The sequence below is a fragment of the Saccoglossus kowalevskii genome, chromosome 3 (assembly GCF_978046115.1).
Source record: "Saccoglossus kowalevskii chromosome 3, keSacKowa6.1, whole genome shotgun sequence".
In the NCBI taxonomy this organism is placed as follows: Eukaryota; Metazoa; Hemichordata; class Enteropneusta; family Harrimaniidae; genus Saccoglossus; species Saccoglossus kowalevskii.
Genome location: NC_140643.1, coordinates 9,150,727 through 9,164,782, shown reverse-complemented (window position 1 = coordinate 9,164,782; position 14,056 = coordinate 9,150,727). Strand labels below are relative to the sequence as shown.

General features: G+C 33.1%; 1 protein-coding gene across 1 annotated transcript in view; it reads left to right on the top strand.

Moving 5' to 3' along the window:
- Window positions 1-6,309, top strand: part of LOC100370106 (translation initiation factor eIF2B subunit epsilon-like) — a 32,293-nt gene extending 25,984 nt beyond the window's left edge. The window contains exon 16 of the mRNA XM_085496735.1: window positions 6,184-6,309. Coding sequence (XP_085352861.1) covers window positions 6,184-6,261 — 78 coding nt within the window. The 3' untranslated portion in view covers window positions 6,262-6,309. The remainder of the gene's footprint in view (window positions 1-6,183) is intronic.
- Window positions 6,310-14,056: the final 7,747 nt, after the last annotated feature.

Here is a 14,056-nt window from a genome sequence, read left to right as displayed (position 1 = left end):
GAAGTGAGGGATTTTATGAAGTGAGGGATTTTATGAGGTGAGGTATTTTATGAGGTGAGGTATTTTATGAAGTGAGGTATTTTATGAGGTGAGGTATTTTATGAGGTGAGGTATTTTATGAAGTGAGGTATTTTATGAGGTGAGGTATTTTATGAGGTGAGGTATTTTATGAGGTGAAGTATTTTATGAAGTGAGGTATTTTATGAGGTGAGGTATTTTATGAGGTGAAGTATTTTATGAAGTGAGGTATTTTATGAAGTGAGGTATTTTATGAAGTGAGGTATTTTATGAGGTGAGGTATTTTATGAGGTGAGGTATTTTATGAGGTGAGGTATTTTATGAGGTAAGGTATTTTATGAAGTGAGGTATTTTATGAAGTGAGGTATTTTATGAGGTGAGGTATTTTATGAGGTGAGGTATTTTATGAGGTGAGGTATTTTATGAGGTGAGGTATTTTATAAGGTGAGGTATTTTATGAGGTGAGGTATTTTATGAGGTGAGGTATTTTATGAGGTGAGGTATTTTATGAGGTGAGGTATTTTATGAGGTGAGGTATTTTATGGGGTGAGGTATTTTATGAAGTGAGGTGTTTTATGAGGTGAGGTATTTTATGAGGTGAGGTATTTTATGAGGTGAGGTATTTTATGAGGTGAGGTATTTTATGAGGTGAGGTATTTTATGAAATGAGGTATTTTATGAAGTGAGGTGTTTTATGAGGTGAGGTATTTTATGAGGTGAGGAATTTTATGAGGTGAGGAATTTTATGAAGTGAGGGATTTTATGAAGTGAGGTATTTTATGAGGTGAGGTATTTTATGAGGTGAGGAATTTTATGAGGTGAGGTATTTTATGAAGTGAGGGATTTTATGAAGTGAGGTATTTTATGAGGTGAGGTATTTTATGAGGTGAGGAATTTTATGAGGTGAGGAATTTTATGAGGTGAGGGATTTTATGAAGTGAGGTATTTTATGAGGTGAGGTATTTTATGAAGTGAGGTATTTTATGAGGTGAGGTATTTTATGAAGTGAGGGATTTTATGAAGTGAGGTATTTTATGAGGTGAGGTATTTTATGAGGTGAGGAATTTTATGAGGTGAGGAATTTTATGAAGTGAGGGATTTTATGAAGTGAGGTATTTTATGAGGTGAGGTATTTTATGAGGTGAGGTATTTTATGAGGTGAGGAATTTTATGAGGTGAGGTATTTTATGAAGTGAGGTATTTTATGAAGTGAGGGATTTTATGAGGTGAGGAATTTTATGAGGTGAGGAATTTTATGAAGTGAGGGATTTTATGAAGTGAGGTATTTCATGAGGTCAGGTATTTCATGAGGTGAGGTATTTCATGAAGCGAGGTATTTCATGAAGTGAGGGATTTTATGAGGTGAGGGATTTTATGAGGTGAGGTATTTTATGAGGTGAGGTATTTTATGAAGTGAGGTATTTTATGAGGTGAGGTATTTTATGAGGTGAGGTATTTTATGAAGTGAGGTATTTTATGAGGTGAGGTATTTTATGAGGTGAGGTATTTTATGAGGTGAAGTATTTTATGAAGTGAGGTATTTTATGAAGTGAGGTATTTTATGAAGTGAGGTATTTTATGAGGTGAGGTATTTTATGAGGTGAAGTATTTTATGAAGTGAGGTATTTTATGAGGTAAGGTATTTTATGAAGTGAGGTATTTTATGAAGTGAGGTATTTTATGAGGTGAGGTATTTTATGAGGTGAGGTATTTTATGAGGTCAGGTATTTTATGAGGTGAGGTATTTTATAAGGTGAGGTATTTTATGAGGTGAGGTATTTTATGAGGTGAGGTATTTTATGAGGTGAGGTATTTTATGAGGTGAGGTATTTTATGAGGTGAGGTATTTTATGGGGTGAGGTATTTTATGAGGTGAGGTATTTTATGAGGTGAGGTATTTTATGAGGTGAGGTATTTTATGAGGTGAGGTATTTTATGAGGTGAGGTATTTTATGAAATGAGGTACATGTATTTTATGAAGTGAGGTGTTTTATGAGGTGAGGTATTTTATGAGGTGAGGTATTTTATGAGGTGAGGAATTTTATGAGGTGAGGAATTTTATGAAGTGAGGGATTTTATGAAGTGAGGTATTTTATGAGGTAAGGTATTTTATGAAGTGAGGTATTTTATGAAGTGAGGTATTTTATGAGGTGAGGTATTTTATGAGGTGAGGTATTTTATGAGGTCAGGTATTTTATGAGGTGAGGTATTTTGTAAGGTGAGGTATTTTATGAGGTGAGGTATTTTATGAGGTGAGGTATTTTATGAGGTGAGGTATTTTATGAGGTGAGGTATTTTATGAGGTGAGGTATTTTATGGGGTGAGGTATTTTATGAAGTGAGGTGTTTTATGAGGTGAGGTATTTTATGAGGTGAGGTATTTTATGAGGTGAGGTATTTTATGAGGTGAGGTATTTTATGAGGTGAGGTATTTTATGAAATGAGGTATTTTATGAAGTGAGGTGTTTTATGAGGTGAGGTATTTTATGAGGTGAGGTATTTTATGAGGTGAGGAATTTTATGAGGTGAGGAATTTTATGAGGTGAGGGATTTTATGAAGTGAGGTATTTTATGAGGTGAGGTATTTTATGAGGTGAGGTATTTTATGAGGTGAGGAATTTTATGAAGTGAGGTATTTTATGAGGTGAGGTATTTTATGAGGTGAGGAATTTTATGAGGTGAGGGATTTTATGAAGTGAGGTATTTTATGAGGTGAGGTATTTTATGAAGTGAGGTATTTTATGAGGTGAGGTATTTTATGAAGTGAGGGATTTTATGAAGTGAGGTATTTTATGAGGTGAGGTATTTTATGAGGTGAGGAATTTTATGAGGTGAGGAATTTTATGAAGTGAGGGATTTTATGAAGTGAGGTATTTTATGAGGTGAGGTATTTTATGAGGTGAGGAATTTTATGAGGTGAGGAATTTTATGAGGTGAGGTATTTTATGAAGTGAGGGATTTTATGAAGTGAGGTATTTTATGAGGTGAGAAATTTTATGAGGTGAGGAATTTTATGAAGTGAGGGATTTTATGAAGTGAGGTATTTTATGAGGTGAGGTGTTTTATGAAGTGAGGTGTTTATGAGGTGAGGTATTTTATGAAGCGAGGTATTTTATGAGGTGAGGTATTATATGAAGTGAGATATTTTATGAAGTGAGGTACTTTATGAAGTGAGGTATTTTATGAAGTGAGGTATTTCATGAGGTCAGGTATTTTATGAAGTGAGGTATTTTATGGGGTCAGGTATTTCATCAAATGGGGTATTTTATGAGGTGAGGTATTTTATGAAGTGAGGTATTTTATGGGGTCAGGTATTTCATGAGGTCTGGTATTTTATGAAGTGAGGTATTTTATGATGTGAGGTATTTTATGAAATTAGGTATTTTATGAAATGAGGTATTTTATGAAGTGAGGTGTTTATGAGGTGAGGTATTTTATGAAGTGAGGTATTTTATGAGGTGAGGTATTTTATGAAATGAGGTATTTTATGAAGTGAGGTATTTTATGAAGTGAGGTACTTTATGAAGTGAGGTATTTTATGAAGTGAGGTATTTTATGAAGTGAGGTATTTTATGAAGTGAGGTATTTTATGAAGTGAGGTATTTTATGAGGTGAGGTATTTTATGAAGTGAGGTATTTTATGTGGTGAGGTATTTTATGAGGTGAGGTATTTTATGAAGTGAGGTATTTCATGAAGTGAGGTATTTTATGAAGTGAGGTATTTTATGAAGTGAGGTATTTTATGAAGTGAGGTATTTTATGAAGTGAGGTATTTTATGAAGTGAGGTATTTTATGAAGTGGGGTATTTTATGAAATGAGATATTTTATGAAGTGAGATATTTTATGAGGTGAGGTATTTTATGAGGTGAGGTATTTTATGAGGTGAGGTATTTTATGAGATGAGGTATTTTATGAAGTGAGGTATTTTATGAGGTGAGGTATTTTATGAAGTGAGGTATTTTATGAGGTCAGGTATTTTATGAGGTGAGGTATTTTATGAAGTGAGGTATTTTATGAAGTGAGGTATTTTATGAGGTGAGGTATTTTATGAGGTCAGGAATTTTATGAGGTGAGGTATTTTATGAAGTGAGGTATTTTATGAGGTGAGGTATTTTATGAAGTGAAGTATTTTATGAAGTGAGGTATTTTATGAAGTGAGGTATTTTATGAAGTGAGGTATTTTATGAAGTGAGGTATTTTATGAGGTGAGGTATTTTATGAGGTGAGGTATTTTATGAAGTGAGGGATTTTATGTGGTGAGGTATTTTATGAGGTGAGGTATTTTATGAAGTGAGGTATTTCATGAAGTGAGGGATTTTATGAAGTGAAGGATTTTATGAGGTGTGGTATTTTATGAGGTGAGGTATTTTATGAGGTGAGGTATTTTATGAGGTCAGGTATTTTATGAAGTGAGGTATTTTATGAGGTGAGGTATTTTATGAAATGAGGTATTTTATGAGGTGAGGTATTTTATGAGGTGAGGTATTTTATGAGGTGAGGAATTTTATGAGGTGAGGAATTTTATGTGGTCAGGTATTTTATGAAGTGAGGTATTTTATGAGGTGAGGTATTTTATGAAATGAGGTATTTTATGAGGTGAGGTATTTTATGAGGTGAGGTATTTTATGAGGTGAGGTATTTTATGAGGTCAGGTATTTTATGAGGTCAGGTATTTTATGAGGTCAGGTATTTTATGAAGTGAGGTATTTTATGAGGTCAGGTATTTTATGAGGTCAAGTATTTTATGAAATGAGGTATTTTATGAGGTGAGGTATTTTATGAAGTGAGGTATTTTATGAGGTCAGGTATTTTATGAGGTCAGGAATTTCATGAGGTGAGGTATTTTATGAGGTCAGGAATTTTATGAGATCAGGTATTTCATGATTTCAGTCTACTTATTATGAATTTGAGAGCTAGATTATGCTATTATAATACAGAGAATAATTACTACAATTTTACTGTACTCATCTGACCTTTCAACAAAAGTGAAAGAGGGTAATACTTCATTCCATATTTAGTTTAGCTTTCAAAAATTGCTAATTACCTTATTTTCAACGGATCATACTTCGACATCTATAATTCACTACTGCATTGCGTTACCAGAATGCCTTCGGAATTCCTGGAGAATTGCATCAGTACAATTCTAATTTGTTAATAACAGACTTGACCTATCAGGTTAAAGGACGATGTTGCATGTCAAGTTGTGCAAGAAAACATCATGGCAGAAACTGCTTTGCATCAAAAGTTTGCCTACTATTGAAAACATTCAACTAAGATAATGATTAAACTTTTGGCTTTTTTTCTCACAGACATCATAAATTCTGATGGTGTGTAAATAATATTGTAATAAAACATGCATATTTTTTGTGATCATTTCTGTTCTGACATTGTAAAGTGTTGTGAAAATCAATGACAATGCAACTCATTTTGCAATTTTAATTCCACCAAAAAGGACGTACGTAACTATTCCCTCTAATCTCACCCATGGTAAACAAAAATTGTCTTTTGGCTAATTTTTGAAGTGGGGGATCGACACCCACCCCCTTAAAAATAATGATTTTGTGAGCTTAGTACTAGATACAAAGAATAGGACAAAGTATATAGGCCTAATTTGAGCAACCATGTGTTGGCTTCTCTGTTAACTGTCACATGCCACTCTGCCCAATTTGTCTAAAAAACCCAAAAGTTCTGCATATCAGATGAGATTTGAATATTAATCATATATAATAACTCAAGTTATTCAACTTCGTTCTCAGTTGTTTTCAATCATATTTTTCAAAGAATATGATCAAGTTAATTGTATTCCTTGCAGTCAAACCTCAAACACACATTGACAATTTAAATTTGCTATTATATAGTCCTGAATTTCAATTATGAACTAAAATGAACATAACAGTTAACTGCATAATGAAAATTTCATTGACAAAAGAATATCTATATATCAAATATACCTTTTAGCTTGTATGGGTGTTGATATTCAGTTAGTCCGAGAGCATGCACAGTCATAAATTGTAATCATTACCATTTGTCAAAAATAAAGGTTGGCATCTCTCTACAAGTTATTATACTGATAAACAAATCATATTATTTACTTTCTCTGTTTTATGTTACAATATTTTATTTAGTGTGACCTGATCACTAATGTTATTATTTCTCATATTACAGGTAACCACATTTGTTAAATGGCTAGAAGAAGCAGATGAGGAGAGTGATAGTGATGATGACGATGATGACAGTAATTAGGATGTTCTGTAATATATAGACAAATAAAACAACCTTGGTTATCCTGTATATTTTATTATTTATTTATTAGTCAATCAGAATGCAGAGCAATGAGATTACGTTAAATGCAGCCAATCAGAATGTATAGAATTCAATCAATCAGAATACATAGCATTCAGCCAATCAGAATTCAGAGCATTCAGCCAATCAGAATGCATAGCATTCAGCCAATCAGTTTGCGTAATATTCAACTAATCAGAATTCAGAGCATTCAGCCAATCAGATTTTGTAACATTCAGCCAGAATGCATAACATTCAGCAAATCAGTTTGTGTAACATTCAGCCAATCAGAATACATAGCATTCAGCCATTCAGTTTGTGTGACATTCAACCAATCAGAATTCAGAGCATTCAGCCAATCAGTTTGCATAACATTCAACTAATCAGAATGCATATCATTCAGCCATTCAGTTTGTGTGACATTCAACCAATCAGAATTCAGAGCATTCAGCCAATCAGTTTGCATAACATTCAACTAATCAGAATTCAGAGCATTCAGCCAACCAGATTTTGTAACATTCAACCAATCAGAATCCATAACATTCAGCCAATCAGTTTGTGTAACATTCAGCCAATCAGAATGCATAACATTCACAATCAGTTTGTGTAACATTCAGCCAATCAGAATACATAGCATTCAACTAATCAGAATGCATATCATTCAGCCATTCAGTTTGTGTGACATTCAACCAATCAGAATTCAGAGCATTCAGCCAATCAGTTTGCGTAACATTCAACTAATCAGAATTCAGAGCATTCAGCCAATCAGAATGCATATCAGTCAACCAATCAGAATGCATAGCATTCAGTCAATCAGAATGCATAGTATTCAGCCAATCAGTTTGTGTAACATTCAGCAAATCAGAATACATAACATTCAACCAAACAGTTTTGTAACATTCAACCAATCAGATTGTGTAACATTCAGCCAATCAGAATACATACCATTCAGCCAATCAGAATACATAGCATTCAACTAATCAGAATACATTCAGCCAATCAGAATGCATAACATTCAGCCATTCAGTTTGCGTGACATTCAACCAATCAGAATTCAGAGCATTCAGCCAAGCAGATTTTGTAACATTCAACCAATCAGAATGCATAACACTCATCCAATGAGATTGCGTAACATTCAGACGATCAGAATGCATAGAATTCAACCAATCATAATACATAACATTCAGCCAACCAGAATGCATAACATTCAGCCAATCAGTTTGCCTGACATTCAACCAATCAGAATTCAGGGCATTCAGCCAATCAGTTTGCGTAACATTCAGCCAATCAGAATTCAGAGCATCCAGCCAATCAGATTTTGTAACATTCAGCCAATCAGAATGCATAACATTCAGGAAATCAGTTTGTGTATCATTCAGCCAATCAGAATGCATATCATTCAGCCAATCAGTTTGCGTAACATTCAACTAATCAGAATTCAGAGCATTCAGCCAATCAGAATGCATAACATTAAGGAAATCAGTTTGTGTAACATTCAGCCAATCAGAATGCATATCAGTCAACCAATCAGAATGCATAGCATTCAGTCAATCAGAATGCATAGTATTCAGCCAATCAGTTTGTGTAACATTCAGCAAATCAGAATACATAACATTCAACCAAACAGTTTTGTAACATTCAGCCAATCAGAATACATACCATTCAGCCAATCAGAATACATAGCATTCAACTAATCAGAATACATTCAGCCAATCAGAATGCATAACATTCAGCCATTCAGTTTGCGTGATATTCAACCAATCAGAATTCAGAGCATTCAGCCAAGCAGATTTTGTAACATTCAACCAATCAGAATGCATAACACTCAGCCAATGAGATTGCGTAACATTCAGACGATCAGAATGCATAGAATTCAACCAATCATAATACATAACATTCAGCCAACCAGAATGCATAACATTCAGCCAATCAGTTTGCCTGACATTCAACCAATCAGAATTCAGGGCATTCAGCCAATCAGTTTGCGTAACATTCAGCCAATCAGAATTCAGAGCATTCAGCCAATCAGATTTTGTAACATTCAGCCAATCAGAATGCATAACATTCAGGAAATCAGTTTGTGTATCATTCAGCCAATCAGAATGCATATCATTCAGCCAATCAGTTTGCGTAACATTCAACTAATCAGAATTCAGAGCATTCAGCCAATCAGAATGCATAACATTAAGGAAATCAGTTTGTGTAACATTCAGCCAATCACAATGCATATCAGTCAACCAATTAGAATGCATAGCATTCAGTCAATCAGAATGCATAGTATTCAGCCAATCAGTTTGTGTAACATTCAGCAAATCAGAATACATAACATTCAACCAAACAGTTTTATAACATTCAACCAATCAGATTGTGTAACATTCAGCCAATCAGAATGCATAGCATTCAGCCAATCAGTTTGCGTAACATTCAACTAATCAGAATTCAGAGCATTCAGCCAATCAGATTTTGTAACATTCAGCTAATCAGAATGCATAACATTCAGGAAATCAGTTTGTGTATCATTCAGCCAATCAGAATGCATATCATTCAGCCAATCAGTTTGCGTAACATTCAACCAATCAGAATTCAGAGCATTCAGCCAATCAGAATACATAGTATTCAGCCAATCAGAATGCATAGCATTTAGCCAATCAGAATACATAGCATTTAGCTAATCAGAATGAATAACATACAACTAATCAGTGTGTGTAACATTCAACCAGTCAGAACGCAGATCATTCCGTCAATCAGAATGCATAGCATTCAGCCAATCAGAATGTACAACGCTCCGTCAATCAGAATGCATATTATTCAGCCAATCAGAATGCATAACATTCCGTCAATCAGAATGCATATTATTCAGCCAATCAGAATGCAGAACATTCAGCCAATCAGAATGCATAACATTATGTCAATCAGCAAACATAGCACACAACAAATTAGAATGCGGAATGTTTAACATATTTAGAGCTGCATACTACCAAGTACAATAAATAGAATGATTGAACGAAAAAAAGGTAAGAATAACACTTGTTTACATTTATCTCATAATTTTGAAAAAAATATGCCCTTGTTTTTTGGTTTGGCTCTTGACTCATATTACTGAATTTTCGTTGGTTTCAACTTTACATTTTCGACTTCTTTTGCAACTTTGCTTGCTTTGGTACTTGGTATATATGTACATGTATCTTGGATGAACCTCTGAGATTTGTTCATCAAATCTCTAATTTCTATGTAGTCACCTCGAGTGGACCTTAGTTTAATATCTTCAGTTTTCTATTTTTAGTCCCCGTTCGGAAGCAGTCCGAAAACAGGGACTTATAGATTGACCTCTGTTTGTCTGTGTGTTCGGACCTATATCTGCCTGGACATGCCTACACCGATTACATTCATACTTCTTACATTCATAATACATGATATTATACATATGCACATCAATTTGTTTCATGTTTTGATTCAAGATGTACTGATTGATTTTTGTACTGACAAATCATCAAAATTAAGAATTTCTCAGCTGTTTACAGATGGATTTTGTTCAAACTTCGTATATACATTGGACATTTTTTTTTTTTTTTTTTTTTTTTTTTTTTTTTTTCTTTCTTTTTTTTTTTTTCTTTTAAATTTTTTTTTTTTATTCACATATTTTCCCAAAAAAGTACATTACTTCAAAATAATCCTACATGTCAAAAAGATATACATAAAGGTAATTAACAACATAAAATGAAGCAATATTAGAAAAAGAAAAAGAGAAGGGGGAAAAGTGGGGGAAAAATGGTTGGGGGAGGGGCTGTTGTTGTTAGTGTGTGTATGAGGGAGGGGTTCATTTGTTTTCTTTTATTAACTGTTGAATTTCATTAATTTACAATGACTACATGTTAAATAAACTTATAAAATTAACTTACAAATATCCTTCAATCACTTGCAGCACTTTGCTCCATTTCGTTTCAAACTTTTTTTCAGTTAAAACACATTTTTCAATGTTAATTTGGTTTCTAATTTTACTTATAAAATAGGCTATTGTTGGGCTATAACCAGTAAACCTGCTACAATACAAGACATATTTACCAATTAGTAACAACAAATTTAAAAGGGATCTGTTTTCCAGTACTCCGAAGATAATACTTGAACATGTGATTAATTTTGTGTTATCATCAGAAATCTTTTTCCAGAACTCGTCAAACGAATTCCAAAATCTTTGTGCAGTTGAACAATACCAGAACAAATGTTCTAAATTTTCCTCATTTTGACAATATTTACACATACTATCTGTTCTTAAGTTATTTTTGTATAAGAATAAATTTGTTGTTACAATTCTATGCAAAATTTTGAACTGAAAAATTCTCATTTTTTCTTCACCTGTTACCTTATAAGGTAACTCCCAAATTGCCTTCCATTTTCCTGCTATGTTCCGCCCATAAATCATTGACCCATATTTAGTTTCTGAGCTTGGGGGTTCAAATTTACTTTTTATCAGTATTTTATAGAAATCTTTTGTTTTACCCTTTCCATAATCAATTGTATTTTGAACATTTTGTCCAGTTACATGCACATGGTCATTAGATTTCAAAAGCTTTTTCCATTTTGATGGAATTGCCGAAATAATACCTGTATATGTTATAAAATTCACAGCAATATTATATTTTTCAGTAAACTGCTGGCACTTTAGAAATTTACCGTTATTATCTAACAAATTACCGATGTACCTTACTCCACTGATGTGCCATTTACTGTAATATACAGAGCTCCCATTTATCAAAATATATTTATTATTCCAAATTGTTTGCGTTATAACTTCCTGTACACAACTTGGTTCCTTCTGTTTATTTATCTCACTCCAATATCTTATAATATCCATGTAAAAGGGAGGTATTCTACCATTTATTTGGCCCCAATCATAATTGCACTGGAGTAAAAATCGCAAACCCCCATAATTTCTAAAATAATAATGACTGAATACAGCTATAGTTGATTCTGTATCTATAATTTTAACAGCCCAGGAAAGTTTTATTGCTTTGTTCAAAATTTCAATATCCACCATACGAAGGCCTCCTTGATCATAGTTACCAATTAGGGTATTACGCTTTATATGATGTTTTTTACCCCTCCACAAGAAATTGAATAGCAAGGACCTAGCCTCATTAATAACATTACTTGGGGTTGAAATCGCAGTCATTGAATACACCAGATTTGATGCACCAAATACCTTAACTAAAATAACCTTTCCTTTGAGAGTTAAATTACGTGATTTCCAGACTGACAGAATATTTGAAATTTTAGTTATCTTATCATCAAAATTTAATTTCTTATTACACCTTTTATTGTGGCCCAGGTAAATGCCTAAATATCTAATTGGCTTATCAGTGGGTGAAATCTCATCTATTTCCCTCCATTGCCTTTTCATAGTACCTACTAGTAAAAGCTGTGTTTTTTGCAAGTTAATTCTAAGTCCAGAACACTTATGAAAGTACTTTAACAAAATAAGAATGTGCTTAACTGACACCTGATCCCCCAAAAAGAGCGTGGTATCATCTGCATACCCTAAAAATCGAATTTCATTGTCATAAGGCAAATGTACTCCTTCAATATCTTTACTGGCACGTATAGAAATGGCAAGGAGTTCGATAGCAATTACAAACAGTGCAGTCGATAAAGGACAGCCCTGTCTTATACCCCGTGATAGTCCAAACCAACCTGTGGAAAACCCATTGTTTACAACACAACTCTTAATATCATTATAAAATACATTTACCCAACGTATAAATGAATCACCAAAATTAAACAATTTCAATGCCTTATTTATAAAGTTCCATTCCAAAGTATCGTAAGCTTTAGAGAAGTCCACAAACATCACTGCCCCTGGGTGCTCATACTCCTCACAATAATCGATAACATCAGAGATAAGCCTTATATTATCCATAATTTTCCTCCCCGAAATAAAAGCTGATTGATCTTCGTTGATAATCTTAGGCAAAATATTCTCAAGACGTTTTACAATACACCTACTTGCTAGCTTATAATCACTATTTAATAAAGAAACTGGTCTCCAATTTCCTAGATGAAGTTGGTCTTTATCTGGCTTTGGTAATAAGGTAATGACTGCCTGTTTTTGTGTGTTTGACATCATGCCTTCTCTATAACCATGATTGAGTGAAGCAACTAGTGCATCTCCAATATATTCCCAAAAAAATAAATAAAACTCGGGGGGTAGACCATCGCTACCTGGAGTCTTATTCTGAGGGGCTTTTTTAAGCACATCAAAAACTTCCTCCTTAGTAAGTGGGCCCTCACACTGTAGTGCAATCTCATTTGGTAAAATAGGAATATTTTCTTTTACGAAAAATAAATTATCATTCTCACTAAATTCCAAATTGTTTTTTTCTGATGTATAGAGCTCCCTATAATACCTATTAATTTCCTTTAAAATGTCCCTTTCACTCGTCAAATATTCATTCCCTTTTTTCAACTCAACAATGGTCTTTTTTGAATAATTACGTTTCTCTAAATTCAAAAAGAATTTTGTACTTTTCTCACCATTTTCAAACCATTGAACCCTTGACCTTACAATTGAACCTCTAATATTATTATCAATAATATCATCTAATTCTTGTTTTTTAATTTCGTATTGGGCTAATACCATCTCATCTAAATTTTCATCTATTTGTTCTTCCAATTTCTGTAGTTCAAGCATTAGTTCCTTTTCTTTACTTCGTCTCTCTTGTGCTTTCTTTTTTGAAAATTCAACTGTCGCCTCTCGAATTTTATATTTTAAAAACTCAAACAAAGCTTGATCATCCATATGTTTGTTTTCACCCACGACACTAGAGATCTGTATTTTAATCATTTTAGAATATGAATCATCATTTAATAAATCACAATTAAATTTCCAAAAACCTGGTCCTCTAACCTGCTTTTTACCAATTTCATAAGTTATTGAAATTGCATCATGGTCTGATTTAGTACAAGGCATGATGTCAAACTTCCTAATATTTCTAAATACAGATGGCGATGTCAAAAAATAATCAAGACGAGACGCAGCATTAGCTCTTCGCCAAGTAAACCTATACTGTGCTGGGTTTAGTTTACGGTAAACATCAATAAGTGATAAGGAATTAATAAATGTATACATGTCGCGCCTGAAAGTATTCCTCAGCTCTGGACTATCACCTCTTTTATCCATTACTGGATCAAGAGGGATGTTTAGATCACCTCCAATTATTAAATTACAATTTGGAAAGTTATAATCAATTAAACCTCTTACAGTGGCTAAGAATTCAATTTGTTCGTTTTTCTTATTGGGTACATATAGATTTGCTATGACTAAAACCAGATCATTAATTTCCACTTCAACAAAAATATACCTCCCATCATTATCAATCATCTTGTTTCTAATATTAACATTTAAATTCTTATTAAAAAATATTGCTACCCCACAACTATTTTGTGTGCCATGCGAATAAATGACACTGCCACCCCACTCCCTCTTCCACACACTCTCCGAATTAGAACAACTATGAGTTTCTTGAACCAAAATAATGTCACCCCTTTGCTGTCTAAAAAATCTAAAAACAGCTTTTCGTTTACTATACGAATGTCTCATTCCCCTAACATTCAAACTTAAAATTTTAAATGAAGTCATTAAAAATTATACCCAAAAAAAAAAAAAAAAAAAAAAAAAAAAAAAAAAAAAAAAAAAAAAAGGAAAAAGAAATATTATTGGCACTTAAATATTGCTGACAAAATATGTAATAATGCAATAGTG